The sequence below is a fragment of the Mustelus asterias genome, chromosome 2 (genome assembly GCF_964213995.1).
Source record: "Mustelus asterias chromosome 2, sMusAst1.hap1.1, whole genome shotgun sequence".
NCBI lineage: Eukaryota > Metazoa > Chordata > Chondrichthyes > Carcharhiniformes > Triakidae > Mustelus > Mustelus asterias.
Genome location: NC_135802.1, coordinates 10,856,636 through 10,882,579, shown reverse-complemented (window position 1 = coordinate 10,882,579; position 25,944 = coordinate 10,856,636). Strand labels below are relative to the sequence as shown.

The window sequence follows — 25,944 nt, the reverse complement described above, 5'->3', positions numbered from 1 at the left end:
CCCCTCCCCCGTCAGTACGGCCAAGGGGGGAGACGGCCTAGATTTCAGGCTCCATGAGGTTTGAAAGTGGAGGAAGAGGGTGGGTCTTCCGACACTGCCTCCATGATCCCAACATTTCCCACCCGGCAAAGTGCGGAGCCGACGTGCACAGAGATGAGAAAATCCGGCGCCCCTCCCCTCCCCTCCCCCCACCTTCACCCCTGCCCCTCCCCCCACCGCCCCTTCCCCCCCCACCCCCCCACCACCGGACACCCATTCGATTTTTCTTTTCTCAATGGGTGCCATCCTTCTCCTTTATTTTTCTTTTTTCTTTTTGTTGTGTTTACTTTGGCTTCATCTCTATCCTGGCGCTGTCCTCCTCTCCTTCCACGTCATACTCTTCCACCTGCCCGTTGGTCAGCACCTTGAGCCGCTCAGACATGTTACAGCAGTTTGAGGTCAGCAGGAAGTCGTAGATCAACGCGGCGGCAAATCCCCCGACGATGGGGCCCACCCAGTACAACTGGCGGGAAAAATAAATGACACAGGAATTAGCGGGAGAACGGGGAGATTCCTTCCCAGGAGCTGGTTAATAAATGTAAATGGCAGAACCCTTAAGAGTATTGATAGGCAGAGGGATCTGGGTGTACAGATACACAGGTCACTGAAAGTGGCAACGCAGGTGGAGAAGGTAGTCAAGAAGGCAGACGGCATGCTTGCCTTCATCGGCTGGGGCATTGACTTTAAAAATTGGCAAGTCATGTTGCAGCTTTATAGAGCCTTAGTTAGGCCGCACTTGGAATATAGTGTTCAATTCTGGTCGCCACACTACCAGAAGGATGTGGAGGCTTTGGAGAGGGTACAGAAAAGATTTACCAGGATGTTGCCTGGTATGGAGGGCATTAGCTATGAAGAGAGGTTGGAGAAACTTGGTTTGTTCTCACTGGAACGACGGAGGTTGAGGGACGACCTGATAGAGGTCTACAAGATTATGAGGGGCATGGACAGAGTGGATAGTCAGAAGCTTTTCCCCAGGGTGGAAGAGTCAATTACTCGGGGGCACAGGTTTATGGTGCGAGGGGCAAGATTTAAAGGAGATGTACGAGGCAGATTTTTTACACAGAGGGTGGTGGGTGCCTGGAACTCGCTGCCGGGGGAGGTAGTGGAAGCGGATACCGTAGTGACTTTTAAGGGGCGTCTTGACAAGTACATGAATAGGATGGGAATAGAGGGATATGGTCCCCGGAAGGGTAGGGGGTTTTAGTTAAGTCGGGCAGCATGGTTGGTGCAGGCTTGGAGAGCTGTAGGGCATGTTCCTGTGCTGTAATTTTCTTTGTTCTTTTGAGAGACGGGGAAGAGGTGAAGGTATTGGCAGGTGGCCGGGGAGAGCGGGATACAACAGTGAGGGTGAGGCATTGACACTGGGCATGGGTGTAACATGGATGCTGATTGAGTAGATGTGAGTGCTTTGGGCATGAACATATTGGATAGAGTCATAGAGTCATAGAGGTTTACAGCATGGAAACAGGCCCTTTGGCCTAAATTGTCCATGCCGCCCAGTGTTTACCACTAAGCTCGTCCCAGTTGCCCGCATTTGGCCCATATCCCTCTCTACCCATCTTACCCATGTAACTATCTGAAGGCTTTTTAAAAGACAAAATTGTACCCGCCTCTATTACTACCTCTGGCAGCTTGTTCCAGACACTCACCACCCTCTGTGTGAAAACATTGCCCCTCTGGACACTTTTGTATCTCTCCCCTCTCACCTAAAACCTATGCCCTCTAGTTTTAGACTCCCCTACGTTTACCGTCCTTACCCGGTCTGGCCTACATGTCTCTTCAGAGCCACAGCAATGTGATTGACTCTTAACTGCCCTCCAAGGGCAATTAGGGATGTGCAATAGGAAATCAGAAACACAAAGGGAATTGGGAGTCATTGTCCAAGATTCTCTTAAGGTTAACGTGCAGGTTCAGTCGGCAGTTAGGAAGGCAAATGCAATGTTGGCATTCATGTCGAGAGGGGCTAGAATACAAGAGCAGGGATGTACTCCTGAGGCTGTATAAGGCTCTGGTCAGACCCCATTTGGAGTATTGTGAGCAGTTTTGGGCCCCGTATCTAAGGAAGGATGTGCCGGCCTTGGAAAGGGTCCAGAGGAGCTTCACAAGAATGAACCCTGGAATGAAGAGCTTGTCGTATGAGGAACAGTTGAGGACTCTGGGTCTGTACTCATTGGAGTTCAGAAGGATGAGGGGGAGTTCTTATTGAAACTTACAGGATTCTGCAAGGCCTGGATAGAGTAGACGTGGAGAGGATGATTCCACTAGTAGGAGAAACTAGAACCAGAGGGCACAACCTCAGGCGAAAGGGACGATCCTTTAAAACAGAGATGAGGAGGAATTTCTTCAGCCAGAGAGTGGTGAATCTGTGGAACTATTTGCCGCAGAAGGCTGTGGAGGCCGGGTCATTGAGTGTCTTTAAGACAGAGATAGATAGGTTCTTGATTAATAAGGGGATCAGGGGTTATGGGGAAAAGGCAGGAGAATGGGGATGAGAAAAATATCAGCCATGATTGAATGGCAGAACAGACTCGATGGGCCGAGTGGCCTAATTCTGCTCCAATGTGTGATGGTCTAATAAATGCTGGCCCAGCCAGCGACACCCCTGTCCGACGAATGAGTAAAAAGAAAGAATGTGGGTGTTGCTGAAAGGGTTGGTGTTTCTCCCAGTATCCGCCCAATTCCTGGTGCCCCCCCCCCCCCCCACCGCATCCCCCCCCCCCATCCACTCACATCCCCCCCCCATCCCCCATCCACTCACATCCCCCACCCCATCCCCCATCTACTCACATCCCCCCCCCCATCCCCCATTCACTCATATCCCCCCCCCATTCCCCCATCCACTCACGTCCCTCCCCCCATCCCCCACATTTACTCATGTCCCTCCCCTCCCCACAGCACCCGGGCCCAGTGGCACATTTGATCCAATAGCTTCTTGTTTTGACAGGCACCAACTCACCCAGTGATCCTTGAAGTTGCCGGTAACAGCAGCCGGCCCAAAAGACCGGGCTGGATTCATCCCACATCCGGTGAAGCCGATCTAAGAAGAGACAGTAACAATACGGAGATCAGCAAATGTTTCCTCAGAGAGGTAAGAACAGAGACTACAACTCTCAGAGAGAAGAAATTTCTCCTCCGAGTCTTCAGTGCAAGACCTCTTATTTTCAACCTGCGCCCCCTGGATCGACACTCCCCCATGAGGGGGACACTCTCTCGGCATCCGCCCCTGTCAGGTCCCCCTCAGGATCTTAGTTAACAGTTTTTAAGACAGCATTGAGTTGGAGCAATGACTACGCTGGGGAACTCCTGAGGATTATCCACCGAAACTAGGAGTTTGTGTGTGGGAAAGACAGCCACCCAGCATGAAGCTGACACTGACTTCACTGACTCTGGTGCACCATAGAAAGCATTCTTTCTGGTTGTATCACAGCTTGGTATGGCTCCTGCTCTGCCCAAGACCGCAAGGAACTACAAAAGGTCGTGAATGTAGCCCAATCCATCACGCAAACCAGCCTCCCATCCATTGACTCTGTCTACACTTCCCGCTGCCTCGGCAAAGCAGCCAGCATAATTAAGGACCCCCACGCACCCCGGACATTCTCTCTTCCACCTTCTTCTATCGGGAAAAAGATACAAAGTCTGAGGTCACGTACCAACCGACTCAAGAACAGCTTCTTCCCTGCTGCCGTCAGACTTTTGAATGGACCTACCCTGCATTAAGCTGATCTTTCTCTACACCCTAGCTATGACTGTAACACTACATTCTGCACTCTCTCCTTTCCTTCTCTATGAACGGTATGCTTTGTCTGTGTAGTGCTGAAGAAACGATACTTTTCACTGTATCCCAATACATGTGACAATAATAAATCAAATCACTTCACGAACTCTGACAGGGTTGTCTGCACATGTGCAGAAAGTGCTCCCCCTAGTGTTATACCACACATAAACACAGCCTCCATCACCTGACCACACCAACTGCTATCAGCTATCAGAACCATAGGATCCCTACCCATTGAGTCGGCACTGGCTCTCTGACAGAGCATCTTACCCAGGCCCTCTCCCCTGTCCTATCCCCTGAACCCGACACACTTACCATAGCTAATCCACCTAACCTGCACACCTTTGGACACTAAGAGACAATTTAGCCTGGCCAATCCACCTAGCCTACACATCTTTGGACACCAAGGGACAATTTAGCATGGCCAATCCACCTAACCTACACATCGTTGGACACTAAGGGGCAATTTAGCATGGCCAATCCACCTAACCTACACATCGTTGGACACTAAGGGACAATTTAGCATGGCTAATCCATTTACTCTACACAATATTGGATACTAAAGGGCAATGTAGCATGGCTAATCCACCCAGCCTACACAATATTGGACACGAAGGGGCAATTTAACATGGCCAATCCACCGAACTTGCATATCTTTGAACTGTGGGAGGAAACCGGAGCATCCGGAGGAAACCCACGCAGAAACGGGGAGAACGTGCAGACTCTGCACAGACGCCTAACCATTCTCTGGATAAAAATGCAATGTACTTCCTATTTCAGCCTCATCTGAAAGAAGCATCATACAGACTCGAAACGTTATCTCTGTTTCTCTCTCCGCAGATGTTGGGTTTATCCAGCATTTGCTGTTTTTATTGCAGATTCACAGCTCTTGTCCATACATGCTCTCAATGACGTTATTTCATGGTAAGACAAAATTCACAAGAACATAAGAACTAGGAGCAGGAGTAGGCCATCTGGCCCCTCGAGCCTGCTCCGCCACTCAATAAGATCATGGCTGATCTTTTTGTGGACTCAGCTCCACTTACCCGCCCGCTCACCATAACCCTTAATTCCTTTACTGTTCAAACATTTATCTATCCTTGCCTTAAAAACATTCAATGAGGTAGCCTCAACTGCTTCACTGGGCAGGGAATTTCACAGATTCACAACCCTTTGGGTGAAGAAGTTCCTCCTCAACTCAGTCCTAAATCTGCTTCCCCTTATTTTGAGGCTATGCCCCCTAGTTCTAGTTTCACCCACCAGTGGAAACAACTTCCCTGCTTCTATCTTATCTATTCCCTTCATAATCTTATATGTTTCTATAAGATCTCCCCTCATTCTTCTGAATTTCAATGAGTATAGCCCCAGTCTACTCAGTCTCTCCTCATAAGCCAACCCTCTCAACCCTCTCAACTCCGGAATCAACCTAGTGAAACTTCTCTGTACCCCCTCCAGTGCCAGTATATCCTTTCTCAAGTAAGGAGACCAAAACTGTACACAGTACTCCAGGTGTGGCCTCACCAGAACCTTATACAGCTGCAACATAACCTCGCTGTTTTTAAACTCCATCCCTCTAGCAAAGAAGGACAAAATTCCATTTGCTGCCTTAATTATCTGCTGCACCTGCAAACCAACTCCTTGAGATTCCTGCACAAGGACACCCAGGTCCCTCTGCACAGCAGCATGCTGCAATTTTTAACCATTTAAATACTAGTCCATTTTACTGTTATTCTTACCAAAATGGATGACCTCACATTTACCAACATTGTACTCCATCTGCCAGACCCTCGCCCACTCGCTTAGACTATCTATATCCCTTTGCAGACTTTCAGCGTCCTCTGCATACTTTGTTCTGCCACACATCTTAGTGTCATCTGCGAATTTTGACACACTACACTTGGTCCCCAACTCTAAATCATCTATGAAAATCGTAAACAATTGCGGTTCCAAAACTGATCCCTGAGGCACACCACTCGTCACTGATCTCCAACCAGAAAAACACCCATTTACCCCCACTCTTTGCTTTCTTTTAGTTAACCAATCCTCTATCCATGCTAATACATTACCCGTAACACCGTGCACCTTTATCTTATGTAGCAGCCTTTGGTGTGGCACCTTGTCAAATGCCTTCTGGAAATCCAGATACACCACATCCACAGATTCCCCATTGTCCACTGCACATGTAATGTTCTCAAAGAATTCCACCAAATTAGTCAAACATGACCTGCCCTTCATGAACCCATGCTGCGTCTTACCAATGGGACAATTTATATCCAGATGTCTTGCTATTTCTTCCTTGATGATAGATTCAAGCATTTTCCCTACTACAGAAGTTAAGCTAACTGGCCTATAGTTACCCGCCCTTTGTCTATCTCCTTTTTTAAACATTTGCTGTTTTCCAATCTGCGGGAACCACCCCAGAGTCCAGCGAATTTTGGTAAATTACCATTAATGCATTTGCTATTTCTCCCGCCATCTCTTTTAGTATCCTGGGATGCATTCCATCAGGACCAGGAGACTTGTCTACCTTTAGCCCCATTAACTTGCCCAACACTACCTCTTTCGTGATAATGATAGTTTCTAGGTTCTCAGCTGCCATAGCCTTCCTGTCATCAATTTTTGGCATGTTATTTGTGTCTTCCATTGTGAAGACCGACACAAAATACCTGTTCAATGCCTCAGCCATTTTCTCATTTCCAGTTATTACATCCCCCTTCTCATTCTCTAAAGGACCAATGTTTACTTTTGCCACTCTTTTTTGTTTTATATATTTGTAGAAACTTTTGCTATCTGTTTTTATATTCTGAGCTAGTTTACTCTCATAATCCACCTTACTTTTCTTTATAGCTTTTTTCATGGCTTTCTGCTGACCTTTAAAGATTTCCCAATCCTCTAGTTTCCCACTAATCTTTGCCACTTTGTATGCATTTTCTTTCAATTTGATACCCTCCTTTATTTCCTTAGATATCCATGGCTGATTATCCCTTTTTCTACAGTCCATCCTTATCACTGGTATATACTTTTGCTGAGCACTGTGAAAGATCACTTTGAAGGTCCTCCACTGTCCCTCAATTGTCCCACCATAAAGTTTTTGCTCCCAGTTTACCTTAGCCAACTCCTCCCTCATCCCTTTATAGTCTCCTTTGTTTAAGCACAAGACACTGGTATTGGATTTTATCTTCTCATCCTCCATCTGTATTTTAAATTCAACCATACTGTGATCGCTTCTTCCAAGAGGATCCCTAACTGTAAGATCATTAATTATTCCTGTCTCATTACACAGGACCAGATCTAGGATAGCTTGCTCCCTTGTCGGTTCCATTACATACTGTTCAAGGAAGCTATCGCGGATACATTCTATGAACCGCTCCTCAAGACTGCCTTGACCGACCTGGTTTGACCAATTGACATGTAGATTAAAATCCCCCATGATAATTGCTGAACCAGTTTTACATGCATCAGTTATTTCTTTGTTTATTTCTTGCTCCACCATGATGTCATTATTTGGTGGCCTGTAGACTACGCCTATCAGTGACTTTTTCTCCTTACTATTTCTAATTTCCACCCAAGTGGATTCAACCTTTTTTTCCATAGAACCTATATCATCTCTCACTGCTGCCCTGATGTCATCCTTAAATATCAGAGCTACACCACCTCCCTTACCTTCCTGTCCGTCCCTCTGAACAGTCTGATACCCCTGGATATTTAACTCCCAGTCGTGACCATCCTGCAACCATGTCTCTGTAATGGCCACCAAATCATACTCGTTTGCAATGATTTGTGTCGCCAACTCATTTAGCTTGTTTCGAATGCTACGAGCATTCAGATAAAGTGCCCTTATGCTAGTTTTTGTACCTTCTTTTTGAATTCTAACACTTCCATTAATAACATCTCCTGAGTTCTCCTTCCTTCTAACATTTTTCCTGATTTTTGATGTGGTTGGAACCTTCTCCCCGTATTGTGTCCTTGCTCCCTCCTTCTCGGACTCCTTACATAGGTTCCCATCCCCCTGGCCTATTAGTTTAAACCCTCCCCAACCGCTCTAGCAAACAGTCCCCCTAGGACATCAGTCCCAGTCCTGCCCAGGTGTAACCCGTCCAATTTGTACAAGTCCCACCTCCCCCAGAACCGGTCCCAATGCCCCAGGAATCTGAAACCCTCCCCCTGACACCATCTCTTCAGCCACGTATTTATCTGATATATCCTCTCATTTCTACTCTGACTAGCACGTGGCACCGGTAGTAATCCTGAGATCACTACCTTTGAGGTCCACTTTCTTAACTTTCTTCCTAGCTCCCTGTATTCTGCTTTTAGGACCTCATTCCTTTTTTTACCTATGATTAATTCCCCAGTAGATACTGCCATCACCACTGTGCTGTGACAGCAGCCATAGAGCCACAAGGTGGGGTTTTACAGCCCCGCTCGGGCAAGATCGTAAAATCCCACCTGAGGCCAACGGAAATTTCCATTCTGGGGAGGGCGAGGTGATAGGGTTTCGGCCATAGAGTTTTACAGCACAGAAAGAGGCCCTTCAGCCCATCATATCTGCACTCTATCAAACCCCCATCTATTCTAATCCCAGTTTCCAGCACTTGGTCCGTAGCCTTGTGTGCTATGGTGTTTCCAGTGCTCATCGAAATACTTCTTAAATGTTGTGAGGGTTCTTGCCTCTACACCCATTTCAGGCAGTGAGATTCCAGATTCCCACCACCCTCTGGGTGAAAAAGTCTTTCCTCAAATCCCCACTAAATCTCCTGCCCCTTCTCTTAAATTTACACCCCCTGGTTACTGACCCCGCTACTAAGCGAAAAGTTTCTTCCTATCCACCCTATCTGTGTCTCTCATAATTCTGTACACCTCAATCAGGTCCCCCCTCAGCCTTCTCCGCTCTAAGGAAAACAACTCCTGCCTAACCAGCCTCTCTTCATAGCTGAGACAATCCAGCCCGGGCAGCATCCTGGTGAATCTCCTCTGTACCTTCTCCAGTGCAATCACATCCTTCCTCTAGTGTGGTGACCAGAACTGCACACAATACTCTAGCTGTGACCTAACCAGCGTTTTATACAGCTCCATCACAACCTCGCTGATCTTGCATTCTATGCCTGGGCTAATAAAGGCAAGTATCCCATTTGCCTTCTTAACCACCTTAGCTAGCTGTCCTGCTACCTTCAGGGATCTTTGGACATGCACCCTAAGGTCCCTCTGGTCCTCTGTACTTCCTAGTGTACTGCCGTTCATTGCATATTCCCTGGTCTTGTTGGTCCTCCCAAAATGCAGCACAGAATCATAGAATCCTGCAGTGCAGAGGGAGGCCATTCGGCCCATCGAATCTGCATCCATCACAATCCCACCCAGACCCTATCCCCATAACTCCATGCATTTACCCTAGCCAGTCCCCCTAAGGGACAATTTAGCACGGCCAATCCACTGAACCCGTACATCTTTCGGACTATGGGAGGAAACCGGAGCACCCGGAGGAAACCCATGCAGACACGGGGAGAACGTGCAGACTCCACACAGACAGTGACCCAAGCCGGGATTTGAACCCGGGTCCCTGGCGCTGTGAGGCAGCAGTGCTGACCGCTGTGCCGCCGTGCCGCCCCTCATCACCTTTTCAGGTTCAGAATGCACGGCCTCCCAGGGACGTTTGAACAGCACCTCCCCCATCCCCTGACCTGAGGGACCAAGATGGACAAGACCAGCAATCATGTTGGTCCTTCCACATCCTCCGCACACACCATTCCTTCATCGGCACTGGACTCCCCCCATGAACAGCATTGTGGGTAACACCCTCACCACATGGGCTGCAGCAGTTCAAAGGGCAATGTCCAAAACTCCCCTCTCGGTAAAACTGAAGGTGGACAACAAACATTCAAGTTGCCCGGACTCCCTCTCCCCCCCCCACTCCCTTCCCCAAGGATAAATTACAATAAGGAGGCTTTTTAATCCAGTGAGATCCGGAGAGATTGCCTGGAAAAGTTGGTGGAAGCAGATTCAATCATAGTGAAGATTGGGTCCTTAAATTGATTCCAGACAGGGTTAGACAGATTTTCGAGCGGAATTCTCCCGTCTCTACCGCCACGGGAATCGTAGCAGGAGGGGACACGGACCATGCAAAGGTCTGTTGACCTCGGGTGGGATTTTCCAGACTTGGGGTGAATGCGGCCGGAAAATCCTGTTCAAGGGAGTCAAGGGTTATGGGGGAGGAAGGGGGGGGGGGGGGGGGGGTGGCAGGTGACAAGGTGGACTTAAGACCACACTCAGATCATATTGAAAGATGGGGCTGGCTCGAAGGGCTGAATGGCCTACTCCTGCTCCTAAATCCTATGCTCCCATGTCCCCGGTCCGTAATTTTTTTAAAGCAAATTGGATAGGTAGATCCAGAGGTAGATTTGGAAGGTGTGCGGAAGAAGCAAGGAATGATTGGGTAGCTCCTTCAGAGTGACAGCAGAGGCCTGGAGGGCCAGAATGGCCTTCCATGTTGGATAAGCCTGGAACCATCTGGAATCTTCCACTCTGCTGGTCCCCTTTATGGGACAACTCGGGTGAGACTATTGGCTGGAAGGTTGTTGACCAGTGAAACACAGTCTTGGAATGTTTTGCTAACTCCAGCCAGATGTTTCCGCCGGTTTCACTCACCGCCATTAAGTGACCAATGACGACCGATAGTCCGATGGCGAGAGGGCCTGAGCCAGAGAGATCCGACCTTCGCTTGTCAGTCGTTGCAAAGACACACAGAACGAGCTGGAAGGTGATGATGATTTCAACTCCCAGACCCTGCCCTGGGGTAACACCCTCTCCCAGCTGAAACACAGGAAGAAGAATGATTAGAAAATGCCACACAGGAAGGAAATGGACCCAACAAGCCCGCTTATCAGGAATCATTATTACCTTTCTCAATCCCTTCCCTGTCTAACTGAACCCTTAGTACTGACCCTCTGACAGTGCGGCACTCCCTAAGTACTGACCCTCTGACAGTGCGGCACTCCCTCAGTACTGACCCTCTGACAGTGCGGCACTCCCTCAGTACTGATCCTCTGACAGTGCAGCACTCCCTCAGTACTGATCCTCTGACAGTGCAGCACTCCCTCAGTACTGACTCTCTGACAGTGCAGCACTCCCTCAGTACTGACCCTCTGACAGTGCGGCACTCCCTCAGTACTGACCCTCTGACAGTGCGGCACTCCCTCAGTACTGACCCTCTGACAGTGCAGCACTCCCTCAGTACTGACCCTCTGACAGTGCAGCACTCCCTCAGTACTGACCCTCTGACAGTGCGGCACTCCCTCAGTACTGGCCCTCTGACTGTGCGGCACTCCCTCAGCACTGACCCTCCGACAATGCGGCGCTCCCTCAGTACTGACCCTCTGACAGTGCAGCACTCCCTCAGTACTGACCCTCTGACAGTGCAGCACTCCCTCAGTACTGACCCTCTGACAGTGCGGCACTCCCTCAGTACTGGCCCTCTGACTGTGCGGCACTCCCTCAGCACTGACCCTCCGACAATGCGGCGCTCCCTCAGTACTGACCCTCTGACAGTGCAGCACTCCCTCAGTACTGACCCTCTGACAGTGCGGCACTCCTTCAGTACTGACCCTCTGACAGTGCGGCACTCCCTCAGTACTGACCCTCTGACAGTGCGGCACTCCCTCAGTACTGACCCTCTGACAGTGCGGCACTCCCTCAGTACTGACCCTCTGACAGTACAGCACTCCCTCAGTACTGACCCTCTGACAGTGCGGCACTCCCTCAGTACTGATCCTCTGACAGTGCGGCACTCCCTCAGTACTGACCCTCTGACAGTGCGGCACTCCCTCAGTACTGACCCTCTGACAGTACAGCACTCCCTCAGTACTGACCCTCTGACAGTGCGGCACTCCCTCAGTACTGACCCTCTGACAGTGCGGCACTCCCTCAGTACTGACCCTCTGACAGTGCTGCACTCCCTCAGTACTGACCCTCTGACAGTGCAGCACTCCCTCAGTACTGAACCTCTGACAGTGCAGCGCTCTCTCAGCACTGACCCTCTGACAGTGCGGCACTCCCTCAGTACTGACCCTGACAGTGCAGCACTCCCTCAGTACTGACCCTCCGACAGTACATCACTCCCTCAGTACTGACCCTTTGACAGTACGGTACTCCCTCAGTACTGACCCTCTGCCCTATCCCCATAACCCCATGCATTTCCCCTAGCTAGTCCCCCTGACACAAAGGGGCAATTTAGCATGGCCAATCCACCTAACCCACACATCTTTGGAGTGTGTGAGGAAACCAGAGAACCCGGAGGAAACCCACGCAGACACGGGGAGAACATGCAGACTCCGCACGGACAGTGATCCAAGCCGGGAATCGAACCTGGGCCCCTGGCACTGTGAGGCAGCAGTGCTAATCACTGTGCCACCGTGCCACCCCTATGATTCACAGCTGAATGTGGCGGGAATGCAGAACTTAGATCTGATCCGTTGGCTGTGGGATCGCTTAGTTCTGTCTGAAAGACAAGAAGGTTAATTTTAAAAATTACCCAGGGTTCATGAGTTTTGGGGTTCATGAGGTGACGTTCTTCAATTTTTTAATTCATTTATGGGACATGGGCGCCGCTGGTTGGCCAGCATTTATTGCCCATCCCTAATTGCCCCTTGAGAAGGTGGTGGTGAGCTGCCTTCTTGAATCGCTGCAGTCTATGTGGTGTAGGTACACCCACAGTGCTGTTAGGGAAGGAGTTACAGAATTTTGACCCAGCGACAGTGAAGGAACAGCCAATATATTTCCACATCAGGATAGTGAGAGGCTTGAAGGGGAACATCCAAACCAGGTTCCCCTCTCTTGCCACTTAAGTGCTTGTTACAGGGGGTGCGTCACGCACAAAACCATAAATCTTCCGAGACTGTTAGCTTGGTTTTATTGACTTTAATGTGGGGATATAAAGAGCGTCACATGCAGAGTGACTTTGAATCCAAAGAAACTTCTAGTTAATTTTTTTTTTAAATCACAACTGTAGTTCGTGCAAACTAAGCTTAGTGTTGTTGTCTTTCCAATTAAACCATTTTTCCGGTCATGAATTTTAAACGCTGGTTGAACCAACGATAACACAACCCTGTGGCCAAATTCAATCCATAATACCGTTGCCCCCCACCCCCCCCCACTCCGGCTCCTGCTTCTACCCTAGCACCACCGCCGCCCCCCACCCCCCCCCCCCCCCCCCCCCCCCCCCCCCCCCCCCCACCCCCCGCCAGATTAGATTCACTGACCGAGGACTAGATGCTGTGCAACGGGACAAAAAATAATATCCACAACATTAGGAGGAAACACAAAGGGTAAAATCACCTTTCATTGCTAACTCTCCCAAATAAACTGCAAGGATCATATGGTTAGTTTAATGGGTTTATAGGAACCAACAAACTTCGCAAGATTTCACAAGTAGTTTATTGCTAGCACAGAGCTGTTATAATTGCAGGTTTTGATAGAAACATCCTCTCCACCTGCGAGTGAACTTTATACCCTGAGCTTCATAAGTGAAGGATTTTAGACTTTTACTCTTAACCTTATTTTATTCATTCGTGACACATGGGCATCGCGGCTGGCCCACCATCTGTTGCCCATTCCTAGTTGCCCTTGAGCTGGGTGGCTTGCTCAGTCGCTGTGCCCGGTGGCACGGTGGTTAGCACTGCTGCCTCACAGCGCCAGGGACCCGGGTTCAATTCCGGCTTCGGCTCACTGTCTGTCTGGAGTTTGCACGTTCTCCCCATGTCTGCGTGGGTTTCCTCCGGGTGCTCCGGTTTCCTCCCACACTCCAAAGATGTGCGGACTGGCCATGCTAAATTGCCCCTTTGTGTCAGGGAGATTAGCTAGGGTAAATATGTGAGGTTACGAGATCAGGGCCTGGGTGGGATTGTGGTCGGTGCAGACTCGATGGGCTGAATGGTCGCCTTCTGCACTGTAGGGATTCTATATCTCTATATCTATTTCAGAGGGCTTTGTGGCTCTGGAGTCACATGTAGGCCAGACCGGATAAGGATGGCAGATATCCTTCCCTAAAGGACATTAGTAAATCAGATGGATTTTTCCGACAATTGAAAGTGGTTTCATGGTCATCAGTAGATTCTTAATTCCAGATATTTTTTAATGAATTCAAATTCCACCATCTGCCGTGGTGGGATTCGAACCCGGGTTCCCAGAACTTTAGCTGAGTTTCTGGATTAATAGTCTAGCAATAATACCACTAGGCCATCACCTCTCCTACTTTCAAGAATGGACTTGAGACCCTAGGTTGTTGAAGATCAGGAGGAGGAGTAGGCCGCTCAGCCCATCAAGCCTGCCATGCTGTTCCAGCACGATCATGGCTGACCTTCTACCTCCACTTCATTTTCCCGCCCTCCCCCCCCCCCCCCACCCCCCATAGCCCTGGAGTCTCTGAAAGACCAAACGTTCTGGACTGCGGTTTCCAACTATTCCCGTCGGAGAATCAACTGGTCCTGGAGGTGAAGCCAAAGTAAACACAACAACAACAAAAGAAAACTAAAGGAGAAGGGTGGCACCCATTGGTAAAAGAAAAATCGAATGGGTGTCCGGTGGGTGGGGGGTGGGGTGGGGGGTGTTGGGGGTGGGGGGAGGGGGTGGGGGGTGTTGGGGGGTTTGTTGGGGGGGGGTGGGGGGGTGGGGGGTGTTGGGGGTGGGGGGGGTGTTGGGGGTGGGGGGGTGGGAGGGTGTTGGGGAGGGGTGGTGGGGGGGTGTTGGGGTGGGGGGGGTGTTGGGGGGTGGGGGGTGGGGGGGTGTTGGGGGAGGGGTGGTGGGGGGGTGTTGGGGGGGTGTTGGGGGAGGGGTGGTGGGGGGGTGTTGGGGGGGTGGGGGGGTGTTGGGGGTGGGGGGTGGGGGGGTGTTGGGGGGTGGTGGGGGGGCGCCGGGGTTTCACATCTCTGTGCATGTCGGCTCTGCACTTCAGAACTACAGTAATGTGATTGACTTTCAACTACCCTCGTAAATGGAGGGCAGATAGAGATGGGAGAGATTGTACCCTCACCATCACCTCAGGACTTCATCTCCAAACACTTTACAACCAATGTAGTCACAGTTGTCATGTAGAGGCAGGGCAGTCAAAGTGTGCACAGCAAGCTCCCACAAACATGACAGAAGAAGGCCATTCAGCCCATTGAGTCTGCACCGACCACAATCCCACCAGGCCCGATCCCCGTAACCTCACGTATTTACCCTTCTAATCCCCTGACATTAAGGGGCAATTTAGCAAGGCCAATCAACCTAACCCGCACATTTAAGGGGGGAGGGAGATAAACCACAAGTTATTGTACATGTGGGGACACACGACATAGGGAGGATAGGGGAAGGGGATATTAGGCAGGGATTTATGGAGTTGGGGTGGAAACTAAAGGCCAAGACTGACAGAGTGGTTATCTCTGGACTCTTGCCTGTACCACGGGATAGTTTAGAGAGGAATAGGGAGAGGGAAGGTTTGAATTCATGGCTGAGGGGATGGTGCAGGAGGGAGGGGTTCAGGTACTTAAGCAATTGGGGCTCGTACTGGGGAAGGTGTGACCTCTATGAGAAGGATGGTCTACACCTTAATCAGAAGGGGACCAATATCCTGGGGGTAAATTTGCTAAGGCCATGCAGGGAGGTTTAAACTGATTCGGGGGGGGGGAGGGATCCTGAGTAGTGGGGCTGAAAGTGAGGGATGCATGGATGGGGACTGCAATGCACGGCATTGCAGAGGTGGGGTGGAGCAGGGTTTGAAATGTGTATACTTCAATGCCAGGAGTATTCGCAATAAAGTGGGTGAACTTGCAGCGTGGATCAGTACCTGGGACTTCGATGTTGTGGCTATTTCAGAGACATGGATAGAGCAGGGGCAGGAATGGATGCTGCAGGTCCCGGGGTTCAAATGTTTTAGTCGAAGTAGGGAAGGAGGTAGAAGAGGGGGAGGGGTAGCATTATTGGTCAGAGATTGTATCACAGTGTCAGAGAGGAGGTTTGATGAGGACTTATCTGTTGAGGTAGTATGGGCGGAGATTAGAAATAGGAGAGGAGAGGTCACCCTGTTGGGAGTCTTTTATAGACCTCCTAAAAGTTCTAGAGAGGTTGAGGAAAGGATTGCGGAGTCAATCCTGCTTAGGAGTGAAAGTAATAGGGCAATTGTTATGGGGGATTTTAACTTGACTAATATTGACTGGAATTGTTATAGCTCTAGCTCGTTAGAGGGGTCAGTTTTTGTTCAAAGCGTGCAGGAAGGTTTTTTGACTCAGTATGTAGACAGGCCAACTAGAGGTGAGGCTATATTGGATCTGGTGCTGGGAAATGAGCCAGACCAGGTGCTAGACTTGGAAGTTGGTGTGCATTTTGGTGATAGTGACCACAATTCGGTTACGTTCACCTTAGTGATGGAAAGGGATAGGCATGAACCTCGGGCCAGTGGTTTTAGCTGGGGGAAGGGTAATTATGAGGCTATTAGGAGAGAATTAGGAAACATAGGTTGGACTAGGAGATTACAGGGACTGGGAACGTCCGACATGTGGAGTTTTTTCAAGGAGCAGCTACTGCGAGTCTGTGATAGGTATGTCCCTGTCAGGCAAGGAGGAATTGGTAGGGCTAGGGAACCGTGGTGCACCAAAAAAGTTTCTTTGTTGGTTAAAAAGAAAAAGGAGGCTTATGTTCGGATGAGACGTGAGCACTCGGGTAGTGCACTAGAAAGCTTTAGATTGGCTAAGAGGGAGTTGAAGAGCGAGCTTAGAAGGGCTAAAAGGGGACATGAGAAGACTTTGGCGGATAGGGTTAAAGAGAATCCTAAGGCGTTCTATAGGTATGTCAAGAACAGAAGGTTGGTTAGGGCAAGTTTAGGGCCAGTTATAGATGGCAGAGGGAAGTTATGTGTGGAACCGGAGGAGATTGGTGAAGCATTGAACCAATATTTCTCTTCGGTGTTCACGCAAGGGGACATGAATATAGCTGAGGAGGACACTGGGTTGCAAGGGAGTAGAATAGACAGTATTACAGTTGATAAGGAGGATGTGCAGGATATTCTGGAGGGTCTGAAAATAGATAAATCCCCTGGTCCGGATGGGATTTATCCAAGGATTCTCTGGGAGGCAAGAGAAGTGATTGCAGAGCCTCTGGCTCTGATCTTCAGGTCGTCGTTGGCCTCTGGTATAGTACCAGAAGATTGGAGGTTAGCGAATGTTGTCCCATTGTTTAAGAAGGGGAACAGAGACTTCCCCGGGAATTATAGACCGGTGAGTCTCACTTCTGTTGTCGGCAAGATGTTGGAAAAAATTATAAGGGATAGGATTTATAGTTATTTGGAGAGTAATGAATTGATAGGTGATAGTCAGCATGGTTTTGTGGCAGGTAGGTCGTGCCTTACTAACCTTATTGAGTTTTTTGAGAAAGTGACCAAGGAGGTGGATGGGGGCAAGGCAGTGGACGTGGTATATATGGATTTTAGTAAGGCGTTTGATAAGGTTCACCATGGTAGGCTTCTGCAGAAAATGCAGATGTATGGGATTGGGGGTGATCTAGGAAATTGGATCAGGAATTGGCTAGCGGATAGGAAACAGAGGGTGGTGGTTGATAGTAAATATTCATCATGGAGTGCGGTTACAAGTGGTGTACCTCAGGGATCTGTTTTGGGGCCACTGCTGTTTGTAATATTTATTAATGATCTGGATGAGGGTATAGTTGGGTGGATTAGCAAATTTGCTGATGACACCAAAGTCGGTGGTGTGGTAGACAGTGAGGAAGGGTGTCGTAGTTTGCAGGAAGACTTAGACAGGTTGCAAAGTTGGGCCGAGAGGTGGCGGATGGAGTTTAATGCGGAGAAGTGTGAGGTAATTCACTTTGGTAGGAATAACAGATGTGTTGAGTATAGGGCTAACGGGAGGACTTTGAATAGTGTGGAGGAGCAGAGGGATCTAGGTGTATGTGTGCATAGATCCCTGAAAGTTGGGAATCAAGTAGATAAGGTTGTTAAGAAGGCATATGGTGTCTTGGCGTTTATTGGTAGGGGGATTGAATTTAGGAGTCGTAGCGTTATGTTGCAACTGTACACAACTCTGGTGCGGCCGCACTTGGAGTACTGTGTGCAGTTCTGGTCCCCACATTACAGGAAGGATGTGGAGGCTTTGGAGAGGGTGCAGAGGAGGTTTACCAGGATGTTGCCTGGTATGGAGGGGAGATCCTATGAGGAGAGGCTGAGGGATTTGGGATTGTTTTCGCTGGAAAGGCGGCGGCTAAGAGGGGATCTTATTGAAACATATAAGATGATTAGAGGTTTAGATAGGGTGGATAGTGATAGCCTTTTTCCTCTGATGGAGAAATCCAGCACGAGGGGGCATGGCTTTAAATTGAGGGGGGGTAGTTATAGAACCGATGTCAGGGGTAGGTTCTTTACCCAGAGGGTGGTGAGGGATTGGAATGCCCTGCCAGCATCAGTAGTAAATGCGCCTAGTTTGGGGGCGTTTAAGAGATCCGTAGATAGGTTCATGGACGAAAAGAAATTGGTTTAGGTTGGAGGGTCACAGTTTTTTTTTAACTGGTCGGTGCAACATCGTGGGCCGAAGGGCCTGTTCTGCGCTGTAATGTTCTATGTTCTATGTTCTATGTTAACTCAACAAATACATGAATTTTTTTTTATTCTTTCATGAGACATGGATGTTGCTGGCTGGCCAGCATTTATTGCCCATCCCTAATTGCCCTTGGAGGGCAATTGAGAGTCAACCACATTGCTATGGCTCTGGAGTCACATGTAGGCCAGACCAGGCAAGGATGGCAGATTTCCTTCCCTAAAGGACATTAGTGAACCAGATAGGTTTTTCCGACAATTGACAATGGTTTCATGGTCAGCAGTAGATTCTTAATTCCAGATATTTTTATTGAATTCAAATTCCACCATCTGCCATGGCGGGATTCGAACCCGGGCCCCCAGAACATTAGCTGAGTTTCTGGATTAATAGTCCAGCGATAATACCACTAGACCATCACCTCTCCTTAAATAGGGTGGGACTGGAAGGATACGGACTCCATAATCACATATGGTTTTAGTTTAGGCAGGCATCATGATTGGCACAGGCTTGGAGGGCTGAAGGGCCTGTTCCTGTTCTGTACTGTTCTTTGATCTTTATTCTTTCCAAGCAGGGTGCTAACATTCAGCACAAGTCCTGTCCGTTAGCCAGGAGGAAGGATGCTCTTGCTATAGAGGGAGTGCAGTGAAGGTTTACCAGGCTGATTACTGGGATGGCAGGTCTGTCATATGAGGAGAGACTAAGTCAGTTAGGATTATATTCACTGGAGTTTAGAAGAGTGAGAGGGGATCTCATAGAAACTTATAAAATTCTAACAGGGTTAGACAGGATAGATTCAGAAAGAATGTTCCCGATGGTGGGAGAGTCCAGAACTAGGGCTCATTGTTTGAGGATAATGGGTAAACCTTTTAGAACTGAGGTGAGGAGAAATTTCTTACCCAAAGGTTGGTGAATGTTTGGAATTCACTATCATGGAATGTAGTTGAGGCCAAAATGTAGTGTGATTTCAAGAAAAAATTAGATATAGCTCTTGGGGCTAAAGGGATCAAGGGATATGGGGGGAAGGGGGGGGATCAGGATATTGAATTCGATGACCAGCCATGATCAAGATGAATGGGGGAGCAGGCTTGAAGGGCCGAATGGCCTAGTCCTGCTTCTAGTTTTTATGTTTACACCCCCATCCACGCCTGCTTCACTTTGATATTCATTTGTAAAAACAGTCTGCAACACATCCTGGAAATCAGGCTTCTGTAATAGAAAATCATGGCCCAACTATACCTGGAGCAATGTGAGCATATCATAGAATCCCTACATGACAGGAGGAGGCCATTCGGCCCATTGAGTCTGCACTGACCACAATCCCATCCAACCCCTATCCCCATAGCCCCACGTATTTACCCTGCTAATCCCCCTGACACTAAGGGGCAATTTATCATGGTCAATCAACCTTTGGACTGTGGGAGGAAACCGGAGGAAGCCCACGCAGACACGGGGAGAATGTGCAAACTGCACACAGACAGTGACCCGAGGCTGGAATTGAACCCGGGTCCCTGGCGCTGAGAGGCAGCAGTGCTAACCACTGCGCCACCGTGCCGCCTACATCAGAACACAGCACCTTGGAGAGAATGCAGATTCACCAGAAAGATAGCAGAACATCAAGGGTTAAATTATAAGCTGCAATTGCACAAATAAGGGCACTAAATGCTGGTATTTATTAGATTTGATCAAAGTTTTCAGGTGAATATGGGAAACAGGTATGGTAAGCACAGAAAACTATTCATGTCAGCTCAGGCATCTCGGACTGGGAGGGAGCATTTAAACAAAATACCTGGCCCTTCAGGGGTCACTAGAAAAACAGCTCTAAAAACATACAAAGCAAAAGGTTGCACAAGCTTGGAACTCTTCATCTGCAAATGGCAGATCGATATTTAATTTTAAATGGGCGATTGATAGATTTTAGTCTGGCACAGTGGTTGGCACTGCTGCCCCACAGCGCCAGGGACCCGGGTTCGATTCCAGCCTCAGATGACTGTCTGTGCGGAGTTTGCACATTCTCCTCGTGTCTGCATGGGTTTCCTCCGGGTGCTCCGGTTTCCTCCCACAATCCAAAGATGTGCCTGTTAGGTGGATTGGCCATGCTAAATTGCCCCTTAGTGTCCAAAGATGTGCAGGTTAGGTGGATTGGCCATGCTAAATTGCCCCTTAGTGTCCAAAGATGTGCAGGTTAGGTGGATTGGCCATGCTAAATTGCCTCTTAGTGTCCAAAGATGTGCAGGTTAAGTGGATTGGCCATGCTAAATGTGTGAGGTTATGGGGATAGGGAAGGGAAGAGGGATTGGGTAAGATACTGGGTCAGAGAGTCAGCGCAGACTCGATGGGCTGAATGGCCTCTTCTGCACTGTAGGGATTTGGGTATTTGGGGTAAGGGGCAAAAGTGGGGTTTCTGGAGTTAGTTGCAGAACAGCCATTAGCTCATTGACTATCGGAACAGATTCAGGATAAGTGGCAGATGAAGTTTAATGTGGAGGAGTGTGAGGTGATGCATTTTGGAAGGAAGAACATGGAGAGACAATATAAAATAAAGGGTAAAATTCTAAAAGGGCTGCAGGAGCAGAGGGAGCTGGGTGTATATGTGTAGATCATTGAAGATGGCAGGACAGGCAGAGAAAGCAGTTAATAAAGCGTGTAGTATTCTGGGCTGTATTAATAGAGGCAGAGAGTACAAGAGCAAGGAGGTTATGCTGAATTTATACAAGACACTGGTTAGACCTCAGCTGGAATACTGTGTACAGTTCTGGGAGCCACACTATAGGGAAGATGTGAACGCATTGGAGAGAGTGCAGGAGAGGATTACAGGAATGGTTCCAGGGATGAGAAACTTCAGTTTAAGTTTATTTCTTAGTGTCAGAAGTCAGCTTGCATTAACACCACAATGCAGTTACAGTGAAAGTCCCCTAGTCGCCACACTCCAGCGCCTGTTCGGTTACACTGAGGGAGAATTTAGACTGGCCAATGCACCTAACCAGCACGTCTTTCGAACTGTGGGAGGAAACCAGAGCACCCGGAGGAAACCCACGCAGACACGGGGAGAACGTGCAGACTCCACACAGACAGTGACCCAAGCCGGGAATCGAACCTGGGTCCCTGGTGCTGTGAGGCAGCAGTGCTAACCACTGTGTCACCATTCCATCCACTTTTAAGGATTACGTGATGAGGATAGATTGGAGAGGTTGAGATTGTTCTCCTTGGGGAGAAGAAGGCTAAGAGGAGATTTGATAGAGATGTTCAAAATCATGAGGGGGCTGGACAGAGTAGATCAGGAGAAAGGCAGGGGAATAGGGAAAGGGGAGGGGAATGGGGAAGACAGGGGAATGGGGAAAGGGGAGCGGAATGGGGAAAGAGCAAGGGAATGGGGAAAGGCAGGGGGATGGGGAAAGGGAAGGGTAGTGGGGGAAAGGGCAGGGGAATGGGGAATGGGCAGAGGAATGGGGAATAGGCAGGAGAATGGGGAAAGGGCAGGGGAATGGGGAAAGGCAAGGGCATGGGGGAAAGGGCAGGGAAATGGGGACAGGCTGAGGAATGGGGAACAGGCAGGGGTATGGGGAAAGGGGAAGGGAATGGGGAAAGGGCAGGGAAATGGGAAAGGCAGGAGGATGGGGAAAGGGGAGGGGAGTGGGGAAAAGGGCAGGGGAATGGGGAATGGGCAGGGGAATGGGGAAAGGCAGGGGAATGGGGAAAGGCAGGGGAATGGGGAAAGGCAAGGGCATGTGGGGAAAGGGCAGGGAAATGGGGACAGGCTGAGGAATGGGGAAAAGGCAGGGGTATGGGGAAAGAGGAGGGGAATGGGGAAAGGGCAGGGAAATGGGAAAGGCAGGGGGATGGAGAAAGGGGAGGGGAGTGGGGAAAAGGGCAGGGGAATGGGGAATGGGCAGGGGAATGGGAAAGGTAGGGGAATGGGGAAAGGCAAGGGCATGGGGGAAAGGGCAGGGAAATGGGGACAGGCTGAGGAATGGGGAAAAGGCAGGGGTATGGGGAAAGGGGAGGGGATTGGGGAAAGGGGAGGGGATTTGGGAAAGGGCAGGGGAATGGGGAAAGGCAGGGGAATGGCACTAAACCAGGAAGCTCGTTTGGGGAGCCGTTGCAGACACGATGGTCCGAATGGCCGCCTATGTGACTGACCCGGGCTAAATGTCCCTCTGTTCCCGGGTGGATCTGTCTGGCTGACAGCACTAGGATCTTGAGGAGAATGGACAATTGGAGAATCGATCAAAGGTCAATCCAAATATCAGATAAGGAAACGGCCGAGAATCCTATCCGCAGATCCAATCTGTGTGAGCAGCTCACATCTCCATGTGCTGTGTGTGTGAGCTGCTGTGATGATACAAGTTCTGAGCAATGAGTCACTGAGGGGACACTGACCGCACCGACACAGTCTTTGGGAGGGGACTGAACTCAGTAATTTCCCAATATACATAAAGGCACACACGCACACACACACAATATACATATACTCATATACACACACACAATATACAAATACTAACATACACACACAAAATATACAAATACTGATAAATAAACACACACACACAAAATATACATATACTCATAGACACACACAATATACAAATATTAATATAAATTAACACACGAACACAAAATATACAAATACTAAGATACACGCAAAAAATGTACAAATACTAACACGCGCATGCACGCTTCAGATAACAACGCGAGTTTCGAAATCCCAAGCACCTTTAGTTGTCTTCAAAGTTTTAGTGAGGGAGATTCTGTGAAAATCTCAAAGGTTCAGGGAAGGTTGTGTTGTCTGAACCAATCGTGTGTGAATATTACACACAATCCCAAAGGTTCAAGCGAGGGAATAGCCCGAGTTTGAATGATCTATATCCATTTTTTAATAGTTAGTTGGGTCTGAGGTGATTTGATTTTCAGGGCGCCTCGGGACAAACAGCTTGTGATCATATTTGATGATTAATTTGATGATGTCTTATTTATTTTTCTCCAGATAAAGAACAGTTAAACCTGAGTGATAACATAGAGACACCAATTTAAACTATTTACACAGATAGACTTCACAAATAAGCATGAATTGTTTAGATAAACACTGCAGAGGTACAGAGCAGAGCACCTTTAACCAGGGAAAATATATCCCAGATCATTAAATATTAAACCCATGCTGAGGTTAAGGGCTGTTTGTTAACTCGTAGATAGTGGTGGCTGAATACAGAATGATGTTTAACTTCAGCGCTTTATATATTTAACTTCGAGCGACTTTTTTCTAACATTTATACAAAACTAATAAATGCCAAATTAACTAATATAGCTCCATCTCACCCACAGACTGTAAAGGCATTGTGTTCGCAATCAAGAGGATTAAGATCACAGTTACAAATCGCTTATCAAAGAAGAGGATTGACAAAGCTCTGGTGCAAGGGGCAGGAGAAGGGGCAGAATGAGCCGAATGGTCTCCTCCTTATCCAGCCTCATTCTGCCAATTGATGTTGCAAGCGGTACTGACAACTGGATAAGATCACAGCTCCTTGACACACTGCTGTTACACACTCTTAAATATATATATATATATATATATATGTGTGTGTGTAGAGAGAGAGAGTATGGATTTGTTCATACAACGTTTGCAAAAACGATTGTTATAAGTTAATTAAAGAATTTTGAGTCTTTTGCTAGTTATCGATGTGATCAATTTAAAAGGCTCACCCTTCATCCTATCCACCTTTCAAATCTGATCATAGAGCTACAATGATACAGCTGATAGTCTCTCAGTGACAAATCCCCTCCTTAGACCCCTCCCCGGGTGTGAGACTAACTGGGGTTCTCTGTGGGGTCCACAGGTTGAAGGGATACACAGTGACTTCAGAGGTGTTTGTTTTTTTTTAAACTTATGACTTGCACCCATTATAATATTGCACCCATTGATAGCCCACCCCAGCACCTTAAATACACCGCCCTCACAGCACCTTAATAACACCACCCCAGCACCTAAAATACACCCCCATCCAATCCCCAGCACCTTAAATACACCGCCCTCACAGCACCTTAATAACACCACCCCAGCACCTAAAATACACCCCATCCAAACCCCAGCACCTTAAATACAGCACCACCCAATCCCCAGCACCCTAATGACACCCCCATCCAATCCCCAGCACCCTAATGACACCCACACCCAATCCCCAGCACCCTAATGACACCCCCACCCAATCCCCAGCACCATATTGACACCCCCACCCAATCCCCAGCACTCTAATGACAACCCCACCCAATCCCCAGCACCCTAATGACACCTCCATCCCGTCCCCAGCATCCTAATGACACCCCCACCCAATCCCCAGCACGCTAATGACACCCCCACCCAATCCCCAGCACCCTAATGACACCCCCACCCAATCCCCAACAATCTAATGACACCCCCACCCAATCCCCAGCACGCTAATGACACCCCCACCCAATCCCCAGCACCCTAATGACACCCCCACCCAATCCCCAGCACCCTAATGACACCCCCACCCAATCCCCAACAATCTAACGACACCCCCACCCAATCCCCAGCACGCTAATGACACCCCCACCCAATCCCCAGCACCCTAATGACACCCCCACCCAATCCCCAGCACCCTAATGACACCCCCACCCAATCCCCAGCACGCTAATGACACCCCCACCCAATCCCCAGCATCCTAATGACACCCCCACCCAATCCCCAACAATCTAATGACACCCCCACCCAATCCCCAGCACGCTAATGACACCCCCACCCAATCCCCAGCATGCTAATGACACCCCCACCCAATCCCCAGCACGCTAATGACACTCCCACCCAATCCCCAACACTCTAATGACACCCCACCCACCCCAGCACCCTGATGTTTGCCCTTTCTGGGGGTGCGGAGGGATTACTCACAGCGTTGACCCCCAGGGTGCCGTTCCTGGATTTGGGGGTGATTCCCAGCAGGATGGCGCTGGCAGCCAGCGCTCCCAGCAGCTGGGAGATGATGTAGACCATTGCCCGGAGCAGGCTGATCCGGCAGCCCAGCAGCAGCCCCAGGGTGACGGCGGGGTTGAGGTGCGCCCCGCTGATGTGGCCCACGCACTGGGCGAGGGTGGCGATGGAGAGCCCGAAGGTCAGGGCGATCTGCACCAGGTCCGCGGGGAAGCCGCTGGGTGTCCACTTGGTGGCCGAACCGATGCTCAGGAAAATGAAGACAGTCATTCCCAGAAACTCAGCCAGGGCAGCTCTCCAGAAAGACTTACACTGCACCTCCCTGACCATGTTGCAATATCTCTACAGCTGTGTGTGTGCGCCTGGGTGAGAGACTGCAGCGAGTGGAGACGGACAAGTCAAGTTAGCAGAGAATACAAACTTCCAAAGTTTTTATAGTGGAGTTCCCTTTTGTCAGTCGAGTGGGTGGGAGAAGGAGGTGCTTTCAAAACGCTGCCCTGCAATGTTAAACCTTTCAGCCCCTGACTTTGACAGCTGCTGTTTGGAAAGGGAAGAGATTTACAAACTAGAGGATTTTCACAGTAACTTCGTTGCAGTGTTAATGTAAGCTTACTTGTGACACT

At 49.2% G+C, this 25,944-nt stretch overlaps 1 protein-coding gene across 1 annotated transcript; it reads right to left on the bottom strand.

Annotated features, from left to right (window-relative positions):
* Nucleotides 1–241: 241 nt before the first annotated feature.
* On the bottom strand, nucleotides 242–25,944 carry aqp1a.1 (aquaporin 1a (Colton blood group), tandem duplicate 1). Its single transcript, XM_078231048.1, has 4 exons — nucleotides 25,283–25,944; nucleotides 10,454–10,618; nucleotides 2,996–3,076; nucleotides 242–502 (listed from the first exon to the last, which is right to left on the bottom strand). Exons 1-4 carry the CDS (start codon nucleotides 25,649–25,651, stop codon nucleotides 323–325), a joined length of 795 nt encoding a protein of 264 aa, XP_078087174.1. The 5' UTR covers nucleotides 25,652–25,944; the 3' UTR covers nucleotides 242–322.

Bases quoted from the DNA above. Each gene is read 5' to 3' on its own strand.
- aqp1a.1 (XM_078231048.1), bottom strand. From the start codon at position 25,651: ATGGTCAGGGAGGTGCAGTGTAAGTCTTTCTGGAGAGCTGCCCTGGCT. The intron at 10,619-25,282 runs GTGAGTAATCCC...CCTGTGTTTCAG, and splicing joins GCACCCTGGGGGTCAACGCT to CTGGGAGAGGGTGTTACCCC. The intron at 3,077-10,453 runs GTGAGTGAAACC...GTCTCTTCTTAG, and splicing joins TCATTGGTCACTTAATGGCG to ATCGGCTTCACCGGATGTGG.